Source organism: Mauremys reevesii, linkage group 10 (assembly GCF_016161935.1).
Source record: "Mauremys reevesii isolate NIE-2019 linkage group 10, ASM1616193v1, whole genome shotgun sequence".
NCBI lineage: Eukaryota > Metazoa > Chordata > Testudines > Geoemydidae > Mauremys > Mauremys reevesii.
Window position 1 is genome coordinate 39,752,566 of NC_052632.1, and position 23,407 is coordinate 39,775,972.

The following is a 23,407-nucleotide window of genomic DNA, read 5'->3' on the forward strand; positions in this document are numbered from 1 at the left end:
GAGTCTTGCCCACCTGCTCAGGGTTTAACTGATCGCCATATTTGGGGTCGGGAAGGAATTTTCCTCCAGGGCAGAGTGGCAGAGGCTCTGGAGGTTTTTTGCCTTCCTCTGCAGCATGGGGCACGGGTCACTTTCTGGAGGATTCTCTGCAGCTTGAGGTCTTCAAACCGCAATTTGGGGACTTAGATAACTCAGACATAGGCTAGGGGTTTGTTATAGAAGTGGATGGGTGGGATTCTGTGGCCTGCATTGTGCAGGAGGTCAGACTAGATGATCATAATGGTCCCTTCTGACCTTAAAGTCTATGAGTCTATGAGTGTTTCCTTTCTGTGCTGCTGGGGCAATGACCCAGGGGAGCCAGGCTGCTATGTCCCTTCACCTTTCCCCATGGTCAGTCTTGAGCTATGCAGCCCGGCTGCACACAGCACCCTGCCCACCAGCTGAGAGGCTCTCTGCTCGAGCATCGTCCAGGTGACACTCCCTGCATGGCTGTCCTCTAATGCACCCCACTGCTCATGTGGACCGCGTGCCCATTAGCAGTTGGGTTGGGCAGCATAAACTGGGTACAGGTGTTGAATGAAAAGCTAAGGAGCTGGCCTGAATTGCCATGGTTTCTCATAGAACAGTGCCACTGAGAAGGTCTGGAGGCCAAGACTGATGGAACCCCCTTGCAATAAGCAAAGCCAACTCTGTTCATGTGGGAATGGCCCAGAGCTCACGCCCTGGCATGGCCATAAGTTGAGTCTGAGCTGGTAAAGCATTCTGGGTACCGGCACAGTGAAGCACACAGCTGACAGGCAGGAGCTCTAGAGGTCCCAGGCCAGCACCTATGGCTAACCCAGCATCCGTCGCTTTTCCTCACTTTCCATGTCATGCGCTCATCCCGTTACTGGCCTTGGCCTGAAGAAAGTAGGGCACGGTTTGTTTGTGAGTTGTGGCCAGTAACATCAGCAGTCATTTTGCTGCTGTGTTTTTGCCCCACCCTACCCTATAAAGTTATCCATTTACTGTGTGAACTTTTTTATTGCATTCTTCCAATCCCATTGCAAGAGGTTTATTGATTTCTGTTTAAAACACAAAAATCCTGCCAACTTGTAATTGCACCAAGAGTGATTTCCAGAATTGCAACACAACCCTGCTGTGCGGCGCTAAAGCCTGGCTGAGCACTGGGTCCGTAGTGCCGGTAACTCATAAGACATGGTAATTCCATTACTGCCCATTCCCAGGTCTCGTGGGAGAGTGGGTGCTGCAGAACGCTATTGTACAAATGACTTCTCAAGGAATCCAGAGCAGGCCAATTAAGTTAAATGGGTGCAGCAGCCAGGGGACTGGAACTCATGTAACTGACAGCAAGGATCTGGCCCCTAAAATTCTTAGTTGGAGTTAAATGTAGGGCCCAGAGCTTTTCCCCAAGACCTCCCAAGCTTTAGGGGAACCCTTCCAAACTCCAGAGAAGCCCTCTCATCATCCCATCGTGAGTGTGCTCCTAGACAGGCAAAGCAAGCGTGAGCTGGGTTGGCACCATGGCATTCAGACTATTTTCTCTCTGCCTACCAGCGGATCCATGTCCTCAGCCCCAGCAGTTGACTGTGGAAAAGCTGGCAAACTGCACGCCCCTGACAGTGCTGGACTATTTTGAAGGCAGCGGAGCTGGATTCGGGCTTATCCTCGTCGCCCTCTGCTGTTTTCCTTTAGGTTTGCACTGGTCTTTGCTTCCTTTGTTTATTTTACTCCTTGCTTAAATGTGGTTGTTGTGCCAAATCCCCCTGGGGGCTGAGCACCTGTGTCGCCATCTGGCATCAGCAGGAGTTGCATGCACTCAGCTGCCCTTGGGAATTGGCCCACTGCAGCTGTGTGCTGTCCCCTGCTCTGAAAAGGCCCAGTCCTGGCTGGAATGGAGTACCTCCGAGAGATGTTGAGCACTCTCAGCTCCCATCACAGTCACTGCGGAAGGAGGATGCTCAGCAGCCTGCAGGATGATAGTTCCTGCTGCACTTGACTGAGAGTCACTTCACCACGCCAAGGTCCCCTGTGATACTGGGGCCACGTGTAATGGGGAAACGTACCTTAGATGTTGGCTGGGTGGCATTTAGGGGTCTGTGCTTGATTGGAGGTCAGATTAGACAATCTGATAGTCCTGTCTTGATGAAGGTAGGACAAGAAGCAATGGGCATAGTCTGCATCAGGATAGATAGATTTTTGTTTGATGTTAGGAAAAAACTTTCTAGTTCTAGGGGGAGTTAAGCTCTGGAGCAGGGTACGAGGGAGGTTGTGGAATCTCCGTCCTTGGAGAGGAATCTCCGTCCTTTTAAGAATAGGTTGGACACACAGCTGCTAGGGCTGGTCTAGGTTTACTTGGTCCTGCAAGGGGCTGGACCAAATGACCTCTCAAGGTCCCTTCTAGCCTGACACAGCTATGGTTGTGTGACTCTCTGGTCCCAGCAGCAGCAGGAGCCTTTGGTGGGACATTAGCGATGCCGGAGATGGAGGCAGAGACACAAATTTCAGAGTAGCAGCCGTGTTAGTCTGTATCCGCAGAAGTAATAGGAGTACTTGTGACACCTGAGAGATACAAATGTGACTGGAACCCTTGATTAAATAAAGCCATTTGCAGTTGAAACGTGCCGTAGGAGGGAGGGGAACAATCCCACATTCCCTCCAGGCCCCAGTGGTAGATGGGAATCGTTGTAAGCCCTCGTGGGTGACCACTAGGGCTGAGCTGCCAGGAGGTGGGTGGTCCTGTGTCGCTCTGTTATCTCATTTCTCCCTTTCCTGCACATTTGTTCCCCCAGTGAGTTTATTTGTTGCCTGGATCGTCGCTACTTTCCGCAAGCGCGATTTCAAGAGGCTGCAGAGAAAAGCGAACCCCAGCATGAAGAGAGAGGTGTCGGGCGAAGGAGTGCAGGGTAAGGTGGGGACCTTCGGCTGGCTTGGGGGGCATGGTGGAACCCCTGTTTCACTGGCGTTGGGTGGTTCCTCCGTAGCCCAAGTCATGCATCCACCAAACCCCCTTTGCTGTCAGCATGGGTTACTGTCTAGGACAGTGCTGGCATGGAGCTGACACCCTTCTTCATGCAGCTCACCTTCAGCTGGGAGCTGGGAGGGAAACTCCGGTACAGGGCACTCGTGAGGGCAGTTGGCAGCTTCTGGGGCTGGCCCTAGAGCAAGCTGCTGGCATTTGATCTGGAAGCTGTGGGGCTTCTCTCTGGCATTGCCCAGTTAGAGTAAAATCTCCCTCTCCCGTTTGCATGAGTGAGCTCAGCTCTGACGCTCTGAGAGCCATGTGGATAGGATAAGGGAATTTTGCCCTCAGTGTTGCCTTGTGATTCAGTAGGAGATCTGGGTTACTGAATAATACGTATCCTCTATGAAATGAAGACCTCCAGCTCTATAATGTCCTTAAAAATTGAGCCTGGTGACCTGACCCTGATCTCCCTGGGACAGGTGTTAAGTAAATCAGGAGTAACTGTATTGAAGACAATGAAATTATACCAGACAGAACCAGTACAGTTCACCCTGCAATTTGGATAGACCGCTTGATCAGCAGAGGAATAAAGGGCTTCTGTTGCCCATCCCATGCAGGAGTAGATGTATTTGTAGGCCACTCTCCCAGTGAAGAAAGGTGTTTGTTAATACTCACATACAACCATTCTGACCCAACTCCCTGCTTTCTTTCCCGCCAGCCTTGGAGTGGCTAGGTCCCAAGACAGACAGCAATCTCATCTACCTTCAGCTTCATCCAGACAAGATTATCAAAGTGCTGGACAGCCGGCGAGCCGTGCTCCGCAGCATCAGTCTGAAAAACCAACAGCAGGTGGACATGGTCCTCTCCATCAACAAAGGGAACAAAGCTTTGCTCCTGAAGATTCCCAAAGAGTATGACCTGGTATGTAATGGGACACATGACATGTGCTTGGCGTTGCCTCTGAGCTTTCTTTCTGCCTGGCTGTGCCAATCACAAGGAATAAATTTCCTACCCTCCACCTCCTTTGGTGACGTGCTCTTGGGAGCCCAAAATAAATGCTTTGGCAGGGGTGGCTGGGTTTATTGCTGGGGTAGCCTTATACTGGGGATTCCAGGCCAGTGGATAATAACACCAATGCTTGTACTCATTCTGAAAAAGCCTTTTGCCCAGAGCTGTGAGGTCTAATAACTGAATTTCTAGTAAACATGACGCCTCAAGGCTCCAAAGCATGCATGCCCCACAGATGCACAAAAGAAATATCAGGGTTCTACTTAGTGCTGGTAAACTAATCAAACAGGTGGAAACTCCAGAGTCCATAGGAGGCATTTTTATCTCATGTGGTATTTTGGATCCTATATGTCCACTCTTTGGTATGTGCAGCATGAAACATGTTAATAGTGGCTATGCCTGCCTATCTAAATAACAACCAGAGCTCCATAGGAATGGCCCAGAGGTGTCTGATGGTCTGGCCTACACAGCGAATGCTTCAGGTGGGCCCCGTAGGTTCTGATCTTTAGTTACAAGAAGCTGTAGCCTTCTGTCAAACAATCCCCCTGGAAATAGAAATGTCACTGGTTGGGTGGGTCTTGCCGGTTGGAAGCAGGGCTCGTGTGCCTAGGCATAGAGAGAACATGAGAGGGAAGAGAAATGAGATCTTCAAGCAAGAGCCTGATTATCTGTGAGTGGTGTTGGGGCTGCTGCTGGGGTCTTGGCATTTTAGCCTGGTTTTAACATGCTAGTGGAGTGCCACTCCCAGCCCAGCTGAGAATGGCTCCAGCTCAATGGCTCATTCTTTGGGGGCTGCTCCTCCAGGTGTTGCTTTTTAATGGCGAGGCGGAGCGAAGTGACTTTGTCCGGAAGTTGACCGACTACTTGGAGAGGAACGGACTGTCTCTCAACGTGTCTGACCTGACAGAACGCAGCCTGCTGAAGAGGGCTGTGACCAAAGAGCAGAGGAAGCAGATCCTGGAGACTTTCTTCAGACATTTATTTGCCCAGGTATGTACCAAGCCCGCACATGGGTGTGGTGAGCACTCCGGTAAATGGAGGGCAGCTATTTATATTGACTAAGCATTAGGCACTACTGCTATTGTTGCACACAATAATAGGCAAACCACACACCAGGAACAAGCTGCCAATCTGCTTGACAGTAAAGAATCCCTGTTATTTACAGAGGACTGAGGAAATGGCGGTGCTGGGCCATTACCATTTAATACCGGGAAGAGGCTGTTGCATGACAGCATGATGAGTACACCGTACCAGTAAATGCCCTCCAGTGTGTATTGTAATAATAATGACCATCAGATGGGAGTCACAGGCGACTTTGCCAGAGCATCTGCTATTAAGCCTTGGCTAAGAGTTGGGGAGAGACCACCAGTGTTTGTATGGAATGGAAGGGGTGTGGGTTAGGGTGGTTCTGTTGTTTGAGTGCTGAATATGGGACTAACCCTCAGCCTGCCTCTCTCATTGCAGGTGCTGGACATTGATAAGTTGGATGCCGGAGACCTCAACTTTGAAATATCATTGACACCAAAAGAATCTCTCAAGTGTGAGCTGAGCCGGGCTGAGTTTGCAGAGTCGCTGGGACTCAAACCCCAGTCCATGTTTGTGGAGTCCATGTTTTCGCTTGCTGACAAAGATGGCAATGGATATCTCTCTTTCCGAGAGTTTCTGGACATCTTGGTGGTCTTCATGAAAGGTGAGACTTTGATAGAGGATTGAGAGTCACTGACTCACGTTGCTTCCTCCTTTGTCCACACTCTGCTCACCAGCCATCACAGCTCAGCTGAACCTTGGCATGGTCCATCTGTCAAATGAAACACAAAGTGAAGGTCCTGTCCCTGTGTAGTCACTGAAGTCCATTGGTGCCTCAGCCAAATTCCTTCAAGCTCAGAACACAGGCATGACCAAATCCCTCTCAATATGATGCGTGTAAGAGGTAGCTGACTGAGATCCTGATTCAGGCCAGCACATAACCACGTGTTTCAATTTAAATGTGTGCTCAATTGTTGTCCTGAACAGGAATGGATTTAGCACAGGATAACTGCTTTCCTAAATTGGGGTCCAAGTTTCTACCCTGGTTTCACTCAGGCAGAGAGTGACCTCTACCTGTTAATTAACAAGAATAACCAGAACAGCATTTCTCCTTCAGCTGCTAACGCAGAGAAGGCAATCTCTTCTCTTTGTCAATGCTGGTGGGCAAAGTTTGACTAGTTAGTTTCTGAAGCTACCATGAATAGGTATCACTCCACCTGTCAGGAGGCCAGTGATGTGACTCTCAAAATCTGTTTTTCTGATGCACTAGCATACAGGTAAAGCTACAGCAAACTCTGCAGCTGTCTTTTCAAGAGGTAGTGAGAGGGGGGCATCCCATGACCATTTCATACTATCATTGTATATACTGTCAGGCAATTTTTGAGGGTAGAATCATAGAATCATAGAATATCAAGGTTGGAAGGGACCTCAGGAGGTCATCTAGTCCAACCCCCTGCTCAAAGCAGGACCAATTCCCAACTAAATCATCCCAGCCAGGGCTTTGTCAAGCCTGACCTTAAAAACCTCTAAGGAAGGAGATTCCACCACCTCCCTAGGTAACCCACCCTCCTTCACCACCCTCCTAGTGAAAAAGTTTAATATCCAACCTAAACCTCCCCCACTGCAACTTGAGACCATTACTCCTTGTTCTGACATCAGGTACCTCTGAGAACAGTCTAGATCCAGCCTCTTTGGAACCCCCTTTCAGGTAGTTGAAAGCAGCTAATAAATCCCCCCTCATTCTTCTCTTCTGCAGACTAAACAATCCCAGTTCCCTCAGCCTCTCCTCCTAAGTCATGTGCTCCAGCCCCCTAATCATGTTTGTTGCCCTCCGCTGGACTCTTTCCAATTTTTCCACATCCTTTGTATAGTGTGGGGCCCAAAACTGGACACAGTACTCCAGATGAGGCCTCAACAATGTTGTTATCCTATCCTTACCCTCCAGCGTATCTACCACTCCTCCCAGTTTAGTGTCATCTGCAAATTTGCTGAGAGTGCAGTCCACGCCATCCTCCAGATCATTAATGGGTAGCTTCCTTGGGGGGAAGTTGGGTGGTGTTGCATTATATTGGGTGCATTTGGAAGCTTTATTAAGAGCTTGTCTACAGGGGGAAATTGACCAGAATAGCTATTGCAAAAAAGGCTATTCCCAGCAGCTATTCTAGAATAACTGCCTCTGTGGACACTCGGTTCCAAAATAAACGTGATTTTATTCCTGGCCACAGTACCAGACTCTGCCCCAATTTACCCCCAGGCTGGAGAGAAATGCACAACTGTAATACTTTAATTGAGACACTGGGAGGGAATAAGGAGGTGGGATATGGTAACTGACAGACTAGATAAGGTGATTGCCAGAAAATCTTTGCTCTGCACAGGTTAGGACAGGGATGGGCAAACTATGGCCCGCGGGCCAGATCCGGCCCTTCAGGGCTTTGGATCCGGCCCGCGGGATTACCCCTGGTGGTGCTGCGGGCCCAGCGCTGCTCTCAGAAGCAGCCCCCGGGCCGGGAGGCAAAGGGCTCCATGTGCGCATGCAGAGCCCTCTGCCCGCCCCCCCCAGGGGCCGCAGCACTTCCTGGAGTGGCATGGGGACAGGGCAGGCATGCAGGGAGCCTGCCCTGGCCCTGGTGTGCGCCACTGCCACCCCGGAGCCACTTTAGGTAAGCGGCACCGGGGTGGAGCTCAAACCCCTACTGCCCCCCACCCCCCAACTTCCTGCCCTAAGCCCTATGCCTGTACCTCACACCCCTCCTGCACCCAACTCACTGCCCTGAGCCCCTTTCTGCACTCCTGTGCATTCCAACCACCTGCCCTGAGCTCCCTGCTGCACCCTGCACCCCGTGCACCCCAACCCCCTGCCCTGAGCCCCATCCTGCACTCCGCACCCCTCCTGTACCCCAACCCCCTTCCCTGAGCCCCCTCTTACACTCCGCACCCCTTCTCTGCCCCAATCCCTTGTCCTGAGCCCCTTCCTCCACATCCGCACTCCACCCCCCCTGCCCCGGCCCTGCATACAATTTCCTCACCCAGATGTGGCCCTCGCCCCAAAAAGTTTGCCCACCCCTGGGTTAGGAGAATAATTCACAACAAATAATTTTGTTTGACAAATTATGCTTCTTTTTCTCTTTGCAAACTGTCTCCAGACAGGTAGCCAAGGTCTCAGACTTATTCATTAGTCAGAATCTCTGCAGATTTCCACAGCAACTCATCTTTGGTTGGGAGCTCATTAAGAAGGAGCTCGTTGGGAATATTCAAAATTTGTGCCCTGTTGGGTACTTAAGTAAACACAGGGGATTGTTTCTGGTCCCTGACATAACGAGTTATGTCCTTAACTAACACAAGTGTGAATTGTGACTTTCACACTCAAATATGTCATAAAGAATTTGTATTTGACGAACATTCAGTTATTCAATCTGTAAGATATTTCTCTTCATGCTGGTAAAGCTCGCGTGACAGCATTTAGAGAAATCAAACACAGGAGCAGCAAACGCAGCTGAAGCAAACTTGCTTACAAATTCCAAGTAACATTAGCAGTGTGCTGTTTTGCAGGAATTTCTCAGATGGAATGATGATTGTGTTACTGCAGGTCCCATAAGCCCCACCTCAGTCCTTGTAAAGTGCCTTGAGACCCTAATTTGCAAGGAACTACAGAAATAGGAAGTATTTCTTATTCCATCCATCTTCTTCCTTAACAGGGTCCCCAGAGGAGAAGTCAAAGCTGATGTTCACCATGTACGACGTTGACGGGAATGGCTTCCTCTCCAAGGAAGAGCTCTTCAGGATGCTGAGGTATTTCTCCTGTCCATGCTGCACTTGGATAGGCAGTCAGCATAAGCCTTCTCAAAAGTGGCTGCTCGTTTGAGGTGTTTCAACTTCTGGGGGTCCAGTGTGAAACCCCTTGGGTCCAGTACTTAGAGCTGAGAACCCCTGGATGTATCCTGATGCTCGGTTCAGTCTCATCTGAAGTGGCTCCAGTAATGGTGCTGCCACATCCCCTGCAGGGGTCTCTATAACCAGCGCCCCACCAGGGCTGCTAGCATATGCTGTTCACAGCCAGGCCTGTGTTTTTGTCAGGTGATTGCTCTGCAGCTCCCAGCTTTGTCCCTTTGCTCTAGGTCCTTCATCGAGATCTCCAACAACTGCCTCTCGGGTGATCAGATGGAGCAGGTGATTGAGTCCATGTTCCAAGCATCGGGCTTTCAGGATAAGCAGGAGCTGACGTGGGAGGATTTTCATTACATGTTGCGAGACCATGACAGCGAGCTGCGCTTCACCCAGCTCTGCATCAAAGGTCAGCATGGTGGGGCACAAAGAGCAAAGAAAGTCCAGGTGACCTTTCTGCTGCGCTCAGCTGGGCTGGGGGTGGCTGGCACTGGAGGGCAGAGCGAAGTCCTGTCTTTCCTCCAGCATCTCTTTTCCAGCCGCAACCCACAGAGGTGCCATTCGCTACAAGGTGGGGCGGGTTGCCTTCTGCTGCAGAGACTCTACATGCTGGCCCTTCTCTTGAGCAGAGCAGGCTGCCCGTTCCAGCAGAGCCCCTGCCAGCCAAGCAGAGAGCCCAGGGGCATGATTGGGGTGTTTCTGGAAGCGCTGTCTCCGTGTCACATGTTTGTCCTTTCTTCTTCCCATAGGAGTTCCTGATGTGTTCAGGCAAAACATGAGCAACCGCGTCTCCTTCATAAACCGGGCCAATACCAATGGGTAAGTTGAGCCCACTGGCCTGGGGCCTGCCCCTGGCTAGCAGGCAGTGTGCTGCTGCTGCTGCATTCTGTTTTCCCAACCCTTCTCCTCCCCACACGCACGCTCGGACTCGGCCGCTGCCCCAGCAGGATGAGGGGAGAGAGGGAAGGCAAGTGGCTGCTTCTGAAGCTCCAGCGTTTGTCTGGGAGCAGGCCAGCTGCAAGCCCAGTAAGGGAGAACACGGCCCCTCCTGTCTTTCCCCATGACTCCAGCCTCTGCTGGCTGCTGAGTTCACATGGTAGCTCGTCAAGAGCCGGATTTCACCTGAGAATTCTGGTACAGAACCCGCAGGCTTACACTGCATCATGGGAACGCACAGCCTTCTGGCCTGGGGAGTCTGGCTCCTTACGCTGCAGTATAAACATGCAATAACCCAGCCTGCCAGGCTCCCGCTGCATGAGAACCTGACATGCTCTGGCCTCCCTCAGCATGCCAGGCTGCTTTCAAAAGGCTCATTCCCTCACATCTGGCTCTGAGCTGTGCTACGGAGGTTATCCATAGAGGCATCTCTGGCATATAAATAGTTCCTTTGGCAGCACAATCCCAACCAGGGAGGAAGCCCCAGCTCGAAACCACGGCAGAGCTTGTGGAGTGCGAGAGGCCAGGGCTGGGGAAGAGGATGGGCAAGAAATGCATATGCCACCCCCTCTCCTTGGGCACTAGCCTGAGCCTCTGAGCCAGCTGGCTGAGGGGTCAGGCTCTGGCTCAGCTGTTTCCTGTTTGATGCCTGGCTAATGCAGCTGTTCTCTATGGACGGTGCCAGTAAAAAGGGCCCTGGAGCGTCATGTGTATTATGGCTGCACGACCCTGTATCAGATTGGCTTGGATTATAAAATAAAACACCAGTTAGAGCAGGAAGTGAAGAAGGAATCTGGATCCAGTTGAAACTTCAGGGGCCTGTTAGGGAGGAAGAAAGCAGCTGCCAGTTTTGGCATTTGGGTAAGATGGCAGCATGGCGTGAGCACCCCTGCCCTTCCCTGCATGCCACACACAGCTACCAAGCACCGGTTTCTGATGCCCTTCCCCAGGCTGAGCAGTACCTTACACCTGGGGTAGCCTCACTGATTTCAGTGGACCTGCACAAGGACAAGCGGCTGCGCTGTGGGTGTAAGGGTGTCAGACAACGGCCCATTGACTGCAGTGCGACTCCAGTCGGGTCAGTCGGGAAAGCAGCTGGTTTGTGAGGAACGTGTCCCTTTGGTTGAGCAGCTCCAAGCGAAGCTGGGCCTGGGGTCGGGGGCAGTTCTGAGCTAGGTCGGTCCCGAGCTCCCCTGGGTGGGGGACTTCCCGCACATCACCGCCCTGCTTTTGGGGGCCTCTGCTTAGGGTGACCGTATTTCCCAAAGGGGAAACTGGACAGTGCGTGGGGCTGGACCAAGCCGCTCACCCAAGCCCTGGCCCTCCTCTCCTCGCGGGGCTGGTGTCGCTGCTTGCCCGAGCTCTGCCTGCCTGCCTGCCTTCCCCGCCCCTCGCGAGGCTGGGGCTGGTGTCACTGCTCGCTCGAGCCTGCCTCTCCCCCAATCCTGTCTCTCCCCCTGCATGGGGCTGCCAAGAGGAAATGGGACAAATGCCCACGCTTGCCAAAGAAGTCTGGACGGTTGAGACAGAGCTTAAAAAAGGGACCGTTCCAACCAAAACGGGACGTATGGTCTCCCTACCTCTGCTTATTCACCCCAACTCTCCCCCCATGAGCGGGAGAGGGGCAAGGCCCAGACCTGCAGCTGTAGTGACACCACACATCACCCAGGGAAGGAACACGCCCTGCAGCAACATTGGAACTCCGGTAAGTTTACTGACCTACCCTTGGAGTTCCCGGCCTTCTGCCCTGCCCTTAATGCTGTCACTCAGGTTTCCCGTTACTGTAATTAATATCCTTTTATGGCTGCCCTTTAAAGCGTATCTTATCTGCCTCTATTTAAGTATCTGTTTCTTTGCTGTTATCAATCCCTGTATAACTCTGCCAGCTGGCATCACTGGACACACGTTTGCATTGTCTTACTACTCTCATTCATTGGCTGTATCACAGGAGTGAGCGGAGGCACCAGCCCAGCCAACACGCTAGCTGCTGCTCAGACACGTAGTGAAAGAGTCTCTGCCCCACGGAGCCTGTGCGCTCAGTGGCATTAAGGAACCGCGGGGTCCCTGTGGTTCCATGGCTGATCTAAGCCCTGCTCGCTTGCAGTCAGCTGGAGTTTTACGCTCCATCTGGTGGGGAGAGTGCTGCACTTGTTTAACCGGGAACTGACGACTGTTCTTTCTAGGGCAACACCTCGCCAGCCACATTTATACACCGAGGCCCAAAGGACAAAATATGAGCGGAGCAAAGTTCACCAGAAGATCCAGCAGTTCAAGCGTTTCATCGAGAATTACAGGCGTCACATTGCCTGCGTGGTTCTGTTCTCTGCCATCACTGCCGGCGTGTTTGCGGAGAGAGCATATTGTGAGTATTGTAGAGCGTCCCCTGCTGATGGGGCAGCCCAGAGTGCCACCATCCAGGGAGGAGAGAAGCAGGAACGTGTCCTTCTGGGGGGTGCGCCAGGAGCAGGGCTCTGCGTGCTAGGCCAGCCTGATGGGGTGATGGGTTGGGAAAGTGAGGGGAGTCCATGAACCAGTTACACACTCACACACTGACATCAGAACGACAAGGAGAATGGAGGTCCCCTGCCAGACTCTAGTGAGACTTGTCCCTGTCGCCCGCAGTGCAAAGGGGCCTGGCTCTGGCCATAAGCAGCCGGCGTGGCATTCTTTCCCCTGCCATAAAGCTAGCAGAGCTAGTTCCTGTACCTGCCGCCCCCACCTTGGCATGGAGGGGCATGCCAGGGGCAGATAGGGTGCATGGCAGAGCCCCCCTCCACTCCGCCAGTCCTCCCCTGGCATGGCGTTCCACTGGTATCCCATACAGCGGGGGTGTAAGTTCAGACAGGCCCCAGGCTGCTCTGCATTATGGGAGGGCTCAGGATGGAACTGGCACAGCCTGGCCCTCGGAATCAGAGAGCCATAACCAGCCTCCCGCTAGCCCACCCCTGCATTCCTGCTGCCCCTACCTTTGGAGAAATGAGCTGGTTTCTTGCCCCTCTATTAAGGAGACAGAGAGGGAGTGAGCTCCTCCCCACGCTCTCTTGTGCTCGCCCTGTGTGTAACCGCCCTGCCTTGTTTTGTCCCTAGACTATGCATTTGCATCGCCAGCAACAGGAATTGCAGACACCACCTACGTGGGCATCGTCATCTCCCGGGGGGCAGCAGCCAGCATCTCCTTCATGTACTCCTACATCCTGCTCACCATGTGCCGCAACCTCATCACCTTCCTGCGCGAAACCTTCCTCAACCGCTACATCCCCTTTGACGCCGCCGTGGACTTCCATCGCTGGCTCGCTATGGCGGCCCTGATCTTTTCAAGTGAGTTGGCTACATGGGGGCAGGGGTGGAATCCCCCTGGCCCTGATACTGACAGGGAATGGACATCCCCCAAAGCCAGCCGCTGTGTATCCTGCACAGCCAGAGTCGGACTCGGGCCGTGCTGTTCAGGACTGACCAGCCCCCTAGACACAGACAGAGATACGAGGGCAAAAATTGCGGTCCCCACTGTATTGCAAAGCACTCATTGGTTGTCTAGCTCCAGCCGTGTGTTTGAGTCTCTCAAGCACAGCTATATGATGGTGCATGACCATGTATTTGCTGTCTCTGTGTCCTGCAGTTCTCCACACCGGGGGCCATGTAGTGAATGTCTATATCTTCTCGGTCAGCCCACTCAGCATCCTGTCCTGCCTCTTCTCCAACGTCTTCATGGATGATGGGTGAGTGTGTTTTGGAGGCCTTGCCCTGGGCAAAGCACAACTGTTTGAGGAGCAGCTAGGTAAGACCATGGATGGAGGATAGTACGATGCAGAAGGCTTGAGAGATCTCGTCCAACCTGCCTGGGAGGTGATATCCTTGGGGAGACTGCAGTCTGTGGATGGCCACCATCCCCAAATGGCGATGTTAGAGGCCATTTGTGGAGTGGAAAGCCAGTGGGTGTTTGGTTTGTTCTGTGGAGAAGTTTGTGATCGGATGTCAGAGGGTTAAGTCACCTCTTTCTTCTCTAGGTCACAGCTGCCCCAGAAGTACTACTGGTGGTTCTTCGAGACCATCCCAGGTAAGGGTGACCATCCGTGCATGCCAGGCATTCGGGGGGAGGGGGAGTGTCTGCATAGCTCCCCCACCCACCGCCCTGGTGGTTCCAAGTGAGGGGTGGCTCTCTGCTTGGCACAGGCTATCCCGGTAACCCCTTGCCCCTCGTTCCTCAACCCTCTTTCTGGCAGGCATGACCGGGGTTCTGCTGTTGGTGATTCTGGCAGTGATGTACGTGTTCGCCTCCCACCACTTCCGGCGCATCAGCTTCCGGGGGTTCTGGATCACACACCACCTCTACGTGCTGCTCTACATCATGGTACGTGGATTGGGGTCCTGCGGCCCGGCTTCACTCTGCACTAATCCTAGCTGTTGGGCACGAGGCCTGTTTTGTCCCTGGTGCAGTGTGTTCCTCACAGCTGTTAGCAAGGAGCTGGAGGGACGTACAGGGAGTGGATGGGCTTCCCAACCAGTCTGACACCTCCGCAGATCCTGTGGGGGTGAGCACAGTGTGCAAACCTATACTCGATAGGTGTGAGTTCCTATTATCCTCCACTCACTGCAGGACCAGAGCCAGGCGGCAGAAGGGCTGCTGAGCAGATGGGAGGTGAATGTTTTGCGGACTAGTGAGGACTTGGAAGAATGAATGTCATTGGTAGCATAGAGAATATGCTTCAGTACAGGAGAGAGGTGCCAATCCACTCAGCACCCAGAGATTGTAGCATGGCACCATGAGCCACCAGGCTGCCCTGGTTAGAAAGCACGTGCAAGTGCTGGAACCTTGCAAACAGAGAGAGTGCACATGTGGCAGGCAATGGGTCCTAGTGGATAGAGCATGGGCCTGGGACTCAAGAAACCTGGGTTCTAGTCTGCACTCAGCCACTGGCCTGCTGGGTGACCTTTGGCAAGTCACCTCCCTGCTCTGTGTCTGTTTCCCCATCTGTAGAACGAGGCTGCAGAGAAGTAGGGATGATTATTGTCATAGCTAACAGCTGTTCAGGGCTCCTCTACCCTAGCCTTACTGCCCACTGGGTAGCTCTGCCATCGTGCCCCTCCATTTGGGGCATGTTAACATCGAGCAGTTTCCTGTGCTGAGTACTGCAATCATGGGTGTGCTTGGCACTGTGTTCCCAGGTCGTTATCCATGGCAGCTACGGCCTGGTCCAGCAGCCCCGCTTCCACATCTATTTCATCATCCCAGCTCTCATCTACGGGGCAGATAAGCTGATCAGCCTGAGCAGGAAGAAGGTGGAGATGAGTGTGCTGAAAGCTGAGCTCCTCCCATCAGGTACATTGGGGACGGCTCCCCGGGGGGTGCTAGCGTGTCAGGCAGCCTGCATGACCCTTTGCAGGCATGGGGGGTATATCCAGCTTTCTCAGAGATCTGGAGCCTTGGAGCTCTTAGTGTCCCTGGTTAGCCACCTCTGGCTGTCAGGGGCAGGCCTGTGCTGCCTTGACCCAGGCCTGTGTCCCTGGGTAGGTCCCTGCTGAAGTCTGAGGCCGTCGGACACGGTGGTGGCGCTGGAATGTATGGCACCACGCTGCTGCTGGAACAGGAGAGCCGGCTGCGCCCTGACGTTGGTGCACCTTCTAAGCGCTGCGAATGTGGTGACGCGCTGCCCTTCCCAGCGCCCCTGGCTGGCAGGGGAGGGCGTTACACCTGCCTCACGGGGTGGGAGCTGAGCCCCAGATACCTGCCTGACTAGGATCAAAGCTACCAATGGGAAAGACTTGCTAAAAAAGGAGAAACCAGGCCAAATCACCTATTAGAAACCTCCATCTCCTGGTCCCTGTTGGAGACCAAACCGTGCCCAGCGACAGGAGCAGACACAGGCTCACAAAGCTGCCAGGAGCCTTCCTCTGGCATCGCCCTCCAGGCAGCCTGCTCGGCTGCCCTGCCCCTGAGGGCTAAGCTCTTCTCTGCTGGGAGCGCCACACCACTTTTCACCACCACCCAGCCGGACTCTCCCTGCACCCAGTCTCAGCCCTCCCCTGCTGTCCCGCTCCCGCCCGGGGCCTGGCGGCATGGTGAGCGTTGGAGCATCTGTTCTGTGCATGTGCAGCTCCCACCCAGGAAGGAGCCATGTGCAGCACCCACCCAGGAAGGAGCCATGTGCAGCACCCACCCAGGAAGGAGCCATGTGCAGCTCCCACCCAGGAAGGAGCCATGTGCAGCAGCCCCACAGCTCAGACCAGTGGGAAGTTGATTTTACAGAGCAGGCAGCTGTTCTCTTAAGAAAGATGCTAAGGAAACCTTTGCCCTTCTCTTAGGTGTTACTTATCTCAAGTTCCAGCGGCCGCAGGATTTTGAGTACAAGTCTGGGCAGTGGGTGCGAATTGCCTGCCTGTCGCTGGGGACAAATGAATACCACCCCTTCACCCTGACCTCTGCACCCCATGAGGATGCACTGAGCCTGCATATCCGAGCTGCAGGCCCCTGGACCACCCGGCTGCGGGAGCTGTACTCCCCTGAGACTGTGGCTGAAATCGGCAGATATCCCAAGGTACAGCCAGGCGTTTCCTCACCTGTGAGTCTGGGGATGGGCGAAAAAGCCACATCTCTGGAGAGTGGAGTCCTCTGAGCACTATAGAGCCCCAGCACTCGCTGTCTGGGTGGGCGGGGAGGGGAGGGGAGAGCTCAGGCTCCTGAGATCTAAGCCAGGATTCTTTGGAGCCACAAGTCCCTCTCCTGGCTGGCTGGCTGGCTGACCCAGTCCTTCATCCTACCCCAGCCGGTGCATTGGTTTCTATTACCACTGGCTGTGTGTGGGATGGTCCAAGGAAACGTAGCCAGCCTGGCTTCTGTCTGCCCCAAGTGGGCATCAGAGATCTCTGGGCACTGCTTGTAAAATGTCCTTTTCCTTCACCCTGGGGTGCTCTGCTACCTGGGTCTGCTCCCTGAGACAGCAGTGCGGGCAGGGCAGCGTTGCTAACTGCTGGCTCCTTTCCAGCTCTATCTGGACGGGCCGTTCGGCGAGGGCCACCAGGAGTGGAACAAGTTTGAAGTCTCTGTGCTGGTGGGAGGAGGCATTGGGGTGACTCCTTTTGCCTCTATCCTCAAAGACCTGGTCTTCAAGTCCTCGGTCAGCTCCAAGATGCCGTGCAAGAAGGTGAGAGCCCACAGAGTGCGAGGGACTGGGCCCCTCCTCTCACTGCCCTGGTTACATGGGAGGAACCTCTGACAACGACAGCTCTCAGACAGCTGCAGCGTGATGTCCCCTGGCCCTGCGCATGTCTCTGGGACCCAAGCCATTCCCTTGGAGGCTCTGAAACGCTCACTGTCCAGCGCCGTGAGGACTGCCCAGCACTCTCAGTGCGCCCCCTCTGGGCTGCCACCTATCACCTCCCTTAGCGCAGAAATTTTACATTTCATGGCCAATCCCAGTGGGACCAGCTATGGAGGGTCCCCACGGTGGGGCCAGCTGTGGGGACCTGGGGAACGGGGGCTGGCTGCAGGGGATTCCCTGGAGTGGGGGCTTGCTGCAGGAGACCCCCCGGAGTGGGGGCTGGCTTGGGGTCACTAGGGCCCTGTTGGTGAGCCGCTCTCTGTGTGCTCTCAGATCTATTTCATCTGGGTGACACGGACCCAGCGGCAGTTCGAGTGGCTGGCTGACATCATCCGCGAGGTGGAGGAGAACGACCAGCACGACCTGGTGTCTGTGCACATCTACATCACCCAGCTGGCTGAGAAGTTCGACCTGCGCACCACCATGCTGGTGAGTGCCCTGCACCAGGGCTGCTGCTCTGTGCCACGGGGAGGTCTGGATATGGGAAAGGGCAGGGCCAATTTCACCTCTGCCAAGGCTGGGCTGGGGGCACAACCCAACTAAGAGAGAGCACAAGGTGATTAACCATTGTCCCAGTGCCACTCTGGGCTGGGCGCCCCTCCTCTGTGGTGGGGCAGCCCCCCCGTGCCATGTCCCTGAGTCCAGTGCTGTGTCCCTGCCCCCCGTGCCGTGTCCCTGGTCCCAGTGCTGCTGTGCGTTGGTTCGGCCCCTCTGGGCCACGTTAGAGCAGAGAGGCCCTGCCCCTGCCCTCTCCCCTCCCTGACCCATGGCGCCTTTCTCCTTTCAGTACATCTGCGAGCGGCACTTCCAGAAGGTGCTGAACCGGAGCCTGTTCACAGGGCTGCGCTCTATCACGCACTTCGGGCGGCCCCCCTTCGTGCCCTTCTTCAAGTCCCTGCAGGAGGTGCATCCCCAGGTCAGTGCCGGCCGGTCCTCGCCCTCACCGATCTCTGCCAAGCAAGGGGTGTAGGAGCTGGCAGCTGAGCAGTGTGCCAGGGGGCACCCGGGGAACCCTGTGTTCAGCATTGGGAGCTCCAGAGGGCCAGGAGGAAACATTCCCAAATAGCCAAAGGGTGGGGCTGGGCCAGTGATTGCCCTGAAGCCGGTGATTGCCTCCCAAGGGGGGGAGAGGTGTCTGCCAGTCCCACCTACAGGGAAAATGGCAGCCTCACGCCAGCTGGCCCGGGCTGATCCTGCCACTGGCCCATGGTCCCTCCTGACCATTCCTGTCGGGCGGACCCCAGTCCTGGCACCAAAGGGCTACAAAAGTCTCTGAGCCCTGCCCCTGCAAAGCAAGAGCCCAAAGCCTTTGGAACACAGGCTTGGCAGCCTGGCACCCAGCCAGGAATCCCCAAAGCGCCTGGGGCTGATGGAGGCCAGCTGGCTGGACGTGAGTTTGCACCGTGCCATAGCAGTGAAAGACCAACATGGTCGAGGGCTGCACGCACAGTGTCCTCTCGCCTTGGGGCAGAGACCGTGCACACCCCCTCGCTGGGAAGGTACCGACAAACTCGGCCACGCTCACAGCAGAGCCATGAAGATGCCTGGGGAGGGATTGATGGGTGAGGGAGGCTGAGAAGAGCCAGCTCTGCCATGCTCTGCAAAGGGAGACAAGCCACCGCCTGCATGTGTGCGAACACGGGGCGGGATGTCGGAAGCCCGACTAGAAGCAGTGGGATGAAATTAACTGATGTGTCTTGTGGCTGACCAGCAGAAAGGTGGAGGGATGTGCCCAGCTGGGGGAGCCCCATTGCTTGGGGATTGTGAAAACTAGGCAAAAACAGTAGCAAATGCCCCAAAGGGAACAGTCCCACCCTGAGGGGGATGGGACCTGGTACTGCCCAGTGCACTGCTGATGGGAGAGGGCGTGGCTGCAGCAAGCCTCCTGGCGCTGCCAGCGGCTGAAACTCCAGCTGGGGTGTTTGAGACGCTCCAGGAAAGAGGCTCATTGTGAACAGAGAAACAAACGCGGCTTTTGTTTCCCCCATCCTGCCGGGGAGGTCGCGGCTGTTCCTAAAGGGAGGTCTCCTTGGGGGGCGTTCATGCAAGGTGCAGACCAAGCAGGTACAAGTGCACTGGGCTGACGGCGGTGTGGCCTGAGGGCAGAGCCTGCCCATAGCATGTGTACACAGGGGTTCAGTTCCTGGACTCAAACCAGGGAGGTGTGAGCTAGGTGGCCCCAGCATCCCGTGCACAGCAGGTGCTGAGCCACCCACCCCTCCTGCTGGTGGGAGGAAACCAGAGCTGGCACTTGAGGGCAGCAGGGTGAACTGCTCTGAGCTTCTGGCAGAACTGAGACTGCTGGTGTGACGAGCCAGGCCAGTGCAGGGGGCTGGCTGGGGGAGCCCCTTGCTCTCCATGGCTCTGTTACTTGACGCCCCTGCCTTTTTCCTGCGTCCCCAGGTGTGGAAGATCGGCGTGTTCAGCTGCGGCCCCCCGGGGATGACCAAGAATGTGGAGCAAGCCTGTCAGCAGATCAACAAACTGGACCAGACGTACTTTGTGCATCACTATGAGAACTTCTAACCCCCCCACCCCCACAGACACACAGCCCTGCCCCGGCGTGAGCGCTGCTCCCTGGGTTGCCGTGGGGCCAGCTGCTCTGTGAACTAGGCGCTTCCAGAGTCCTGGGAAAGGTTCCCTGCCACTTTTCAGACAGGAGCTGCTGGGTGTCCATGGCACATCCCCCACACAGCCTCACGGAGATGCCCTCCTGGAGCCGCACTGTCCCAGGAGGGAATTGCAAGGGGGCTGGGGATCTGCGCGGCATTGGCAGCAGGTTCCTGGAAATCACTGCCCAGCAGGGAGCGGCTTGGCCTGTGATTTATGGAAACCCCAGCAGCAGCATAGCCAGCCAGCCAACGCTGCTCTCCCATCCTGTGGGGACGCACCAGGTCCTGGCATGCGTGTCTTGCACCGTTCCGTTAAGGCTTCCTTTTGTGTGAGTCTGACCTTAGGAACCGATGAAAAGGGGCTTTGATTGGGACTGTGTCAGCCTCTGTACTAGCATCCGGCAGCTCCTTGCTGTGTCACGGAGGCCCTGAAACAAGGGGCTTCTGTTCCAGGGTAGCATCACTGGAATGCAGTCCTCCTGGATTTCTGACCTACTTCCCTGTCGCCAGCTCCCCGGAGCAGGTGTGTGCATGTGTGAGAGAGAGACCTCCGCCACTCAGCTGTGCTCCAGAGCAGTGGCTGGAATTTTACAGCGAGACACTGGCATTAAGCAACTGAAATGCAAATCTTACCGAACGTAAAGACTTCAGATAAAAGAGCCCTTGGGCGCAGTCCTGTCCCACTGATTTTAATGGCAAAGCTGCCATTGACTTCACTAGGGCCAGAGTTCTAGGTTGCACTCAAAGAACAATCCAATGCGGAGAAATTGACTCTCTGTGACCCCAAGCAGCTCTGCGGGTGGGCGGGCAGAGGGAGAGGAAGCAGAACGCCTGGGAGGACTTGGGGCAATGTGTTTTTGGGGGTGTCATGTGGCCCTCGCCTGCCCTAGCACAGCCCTCAGAGGAGCTCAGCACCAGCATTTTCATGTCCAGGGAGTGTGGCCCGAAGCAGTGTGGTGTGCTAGGGTGTGTGGAAAGGGGAAACCAACAGACCCACACCAGATTGCTTTGGGCAAGGAGGGTGTCTGCACAACTCCAGCTGAAGAGGAATCTTCAGCTAAGGGACCTTAGGAGGCTTTTCAGCTTGGCAGACAGCAGTACAAAGAGCACCGGGATGCTTGCAAGTAAATCCAGGACAGAGCTGGTTGCTGGGGCCCCCTGAAAGGGCTTCTGGGTGGGCCTGAGCCATTGGAATAGAGTGAAAAGGGGGTTTGTTCCACGGGGCTGGCGTGGAATGTAAGTGGTGCCTAGAGCTTGTGCTGTGCTCCTGCAGGTACGAACGGTTCTCCTCTCTGCTGATGACCGTAGCCATCCGCATAACGCAGCCCGTTTCCTGCTCCTACGAGGGCTGAGTTGCCATTTGCTTTCCCATTCAAACCCATTTCCACCATTTGCCCAGCTCTCGCCTGCTCGCACTACAACACAGAGATATGTGGCTCCCTTGTTTGGCCACTCAGGTGTGCATTGTATTGGAGCAAGTGCCTGCATTAAAGCAGTGCTTGCTGGCTGCTACCAAAAGAAACTATTCATTCATTGCACTTGCTGCTGCTGTTAAAGTCCGACCCATTTTGTCTGTGTTTGGTCCCTTTACGTATTTAATGGCTATGCCCATAGCTCTTATTTTTGTTGGCATATCACCAAAAAGCCCGGTGTAATTTGCTAGCTGACTATTCACGCCTCTTGTAAGAAAGGCAATAATGATTACTGCAAACTGTCCCAGTATTAAAATACCCTTTTCGTGAATTGTAAATGTTAAGCTTCATGTTTCAGAACCATAGCTGGAAAGTGAAATCATTAATCTAGATGAGCTGTGAATGTGTAAATTCAAATGACTGATTTTAAGGCACTTCCAAAATAAAACTGGTTAAATATGGATTCTCTTGTCTTTGGTAATTATTGGGGTTTGTTATTTGATATGTAGCAATAATCCCTTCTTATCGGGGGTCACCAAATGAAATTAATAGGTAGCAGGTTTAAAACACACAAAAGGAAGTATTTCTTCACACAATGCACAGTCAACCTGTGGAACTCCTTGCCAGAGGATGTTGTGAAGGCCAAAACTATAACAAGATGCAAAAATGATCTAGATACATTCATGGAGGATAGATCTATCAATGGCTATTAGCCAGGATGCATAGGGATGGTGTCCCTGGCCTCTGTTTGCCAGAAGCTGGGAATGGGCGATGGGATGGGTCACTTGATGATTACCTGTTCTGGTCATTCCCTCTGGGCACCTGGCATTGGCCACCGTCGGTAGACAGGATACTGGGCTGAATGGACCTTTGGTCTGACCCAGTATGGCCATTCTTACGTTCTTATCAAGAAGCTGCGTTTGGTCCCTTCGCTTTGGTCAATGCAAAGGAAGCAGCCGATGGCGCAGCTCCGGCATGACAGCACTGAATTCGACGACATGCAGCTAGTAAGAATGAGTGAAGAGCATGTTCTGTAATGAGCATGGGTGGTATATGCAGGAGGGTGTTGTAATGGCCACCTCTCGACTGACAGCGGGGATGTAGCCAGGGAACCTTCAGAGCTAAATGCCCAAATCTCTACGACTTGAGCTAAGGGGCCAAGGTCTGTGGGCAGGGCCATGGCAGACTCAGCTCCTCTGTGCGGGGGTGGCAGAGGGGTTGGACAATGTGGGAATCTGTACAATGTATGAAAGCTTTGGCCTTGGGGGCTCTGTATCTATGTGTATGGGACTGCAGACATCACTTTGGATGGGGTGGGGGTCTTCCCCTCTGTCATGGTACTGCCAGGCCAGACTGAAATTCCAAGGGGCAGTGATGCAAGGTTTACAATAGAGAGAGCATTAAATCAGGCTGGTCCTCTATTTAGTGACTAACAAAATGTAAGCAGTGGTTTTAGTTTATTAGTCATTTATGATTACCACAGAATCATAGGACTGGAAGGGACTTTGAGAGATCATCTAGTCCAGTCCCTTGCTCTCATGGCAGGACTAAGTATTAGCTAGACCATGCCTGAGAGGTGTTTATCTAACCTGCTCTTAAAAATCCCCAATGATGGAGATTCCACATCCTCCCTAGGCAATTCGTCCCAGCGCTTAACCACCCTGACAGTTAGGAAGTTTTTCCTAATATCCGACCTAAACCTACCTTGCTGCAATTTAAGCCCATTGCTTCTTGTCCTGTCCTCGGAGGTTAAAGAGAACAATTTTTCGCTCTTCTCCCTCTAACAACCTTTTATGTACCTGAAAACAATCATGTCCCCATCTGTCTTCTCTTTTCCAGACTAAACAAACATATTTTTTTCAATCTTCCCTCACAGGTCATGTTTTCTAGACTTTTAATCATTTTTGTTGCTCTTCTCTGGACTTTCTCCAATTTGTCCACATCCTTCCTGAAATGTGGCGCCCAGAACTGGACACAATATTCCAGCTGAGGCCTAATCAGCATGGAGTAGAATTACTTCTTGTGTTGTGCTTACAACACCCCTCCTAATACACACATGTCCTGTTATGTATAATCATTGTCTGTTAGAGTTAAATTGTCGATTATAGAAGCATAAGATTGATCGGTATTTACAGGGAATCATGTAAGTAAGAAAGGCTGGTCCGCAAGTCCTGTAGGCTGACGCCTGCAAGATTTTAGCTTAGCTATTTTAGGCCTTGGAGATAAGAAATGCTGACATAAGTAAATGAG

The 23,407-nt window shown here is 53.7% G+C and overlaps 1 protein-coding gene across 3 annotated transcripts in view; it reads left to right on the top strand.

Annotated features, from left to right (window-relative positions):
* Positions 1-21,620, top strand: part of LOC120373615 (dual oxidase 2-like) — a 47,510-nt gene extending 25,890 nt beyond the window's left edge. For all 3 annotated transcript variants that reach the window (XM_039492286.1, XM_039492287.1, XM_039492288.1), the window contains 19 exons: positions 1,558-1,695; positions 2,793-2,906; positions 3,684-3,886; positions 4,778-4,963; positions 5,438-5,663; positions 8,695-8,788; positions 9,115-9,290; positions 9,631-9,700; positions 12,001-12,179; positions 12,905-13,135; positions 13,434-13,533; positions 13,822-13,871; positions 14,038-14,165; positions 14,981-15,134; positions 16,118-16,350; positions 16,798-16,956; positions 17,407-17,562; positions 17,921-18,049; positions 19,537-21,620. In XM_039492286.1, coding sequence (XP_039348220.1) covers positions 1,558-1,695; positions 2,793-2,906; positions 3,684-3,886; positions 4,778-4,963; positions 5,438-5,663; positions 8,695-8,788; positions 9,115-9,290; positions 9,631-9,700; positions 12,001-12,179; positions 12,905-13,135; positions 13,434-13,533; positions 13,822-13,871; positions 14,038-14,165; positions 14,981-15,134; positions 16,118-16,350; positions 16,798-16,956; positions 17,407-17,562; positions 17,921-18,049; positions 19,537-19,659 — 2,849 coding nt within the window. In that variant the 3' untranslated portion in view covers positions 19,660-21,620. The remainder of the gene's footprint in view (positions 1-1,557; positions 1,696-2,792; positions 2,907-3,683; positions 3,887-4,777; positions 4,964-5,437; positions 5,664-8,694; positions 8,789-9,114; positions 9,291-9,630; positions 9,701-12,000; positions 12,180-12,904; positions 13,136-13,433; positions 13,534-13,821; positions 13,872-14,037; positions 14,166-14,980; positions 15,135-16,117; positions 16,351-16,797; positions 16,957-17,406; positions 17,563-17,920; positions 18,050-19,536) is intronic.
* The last annotated feature ends 1,787 nt before the right edge of the window (positions 21,621-23,407 follow it).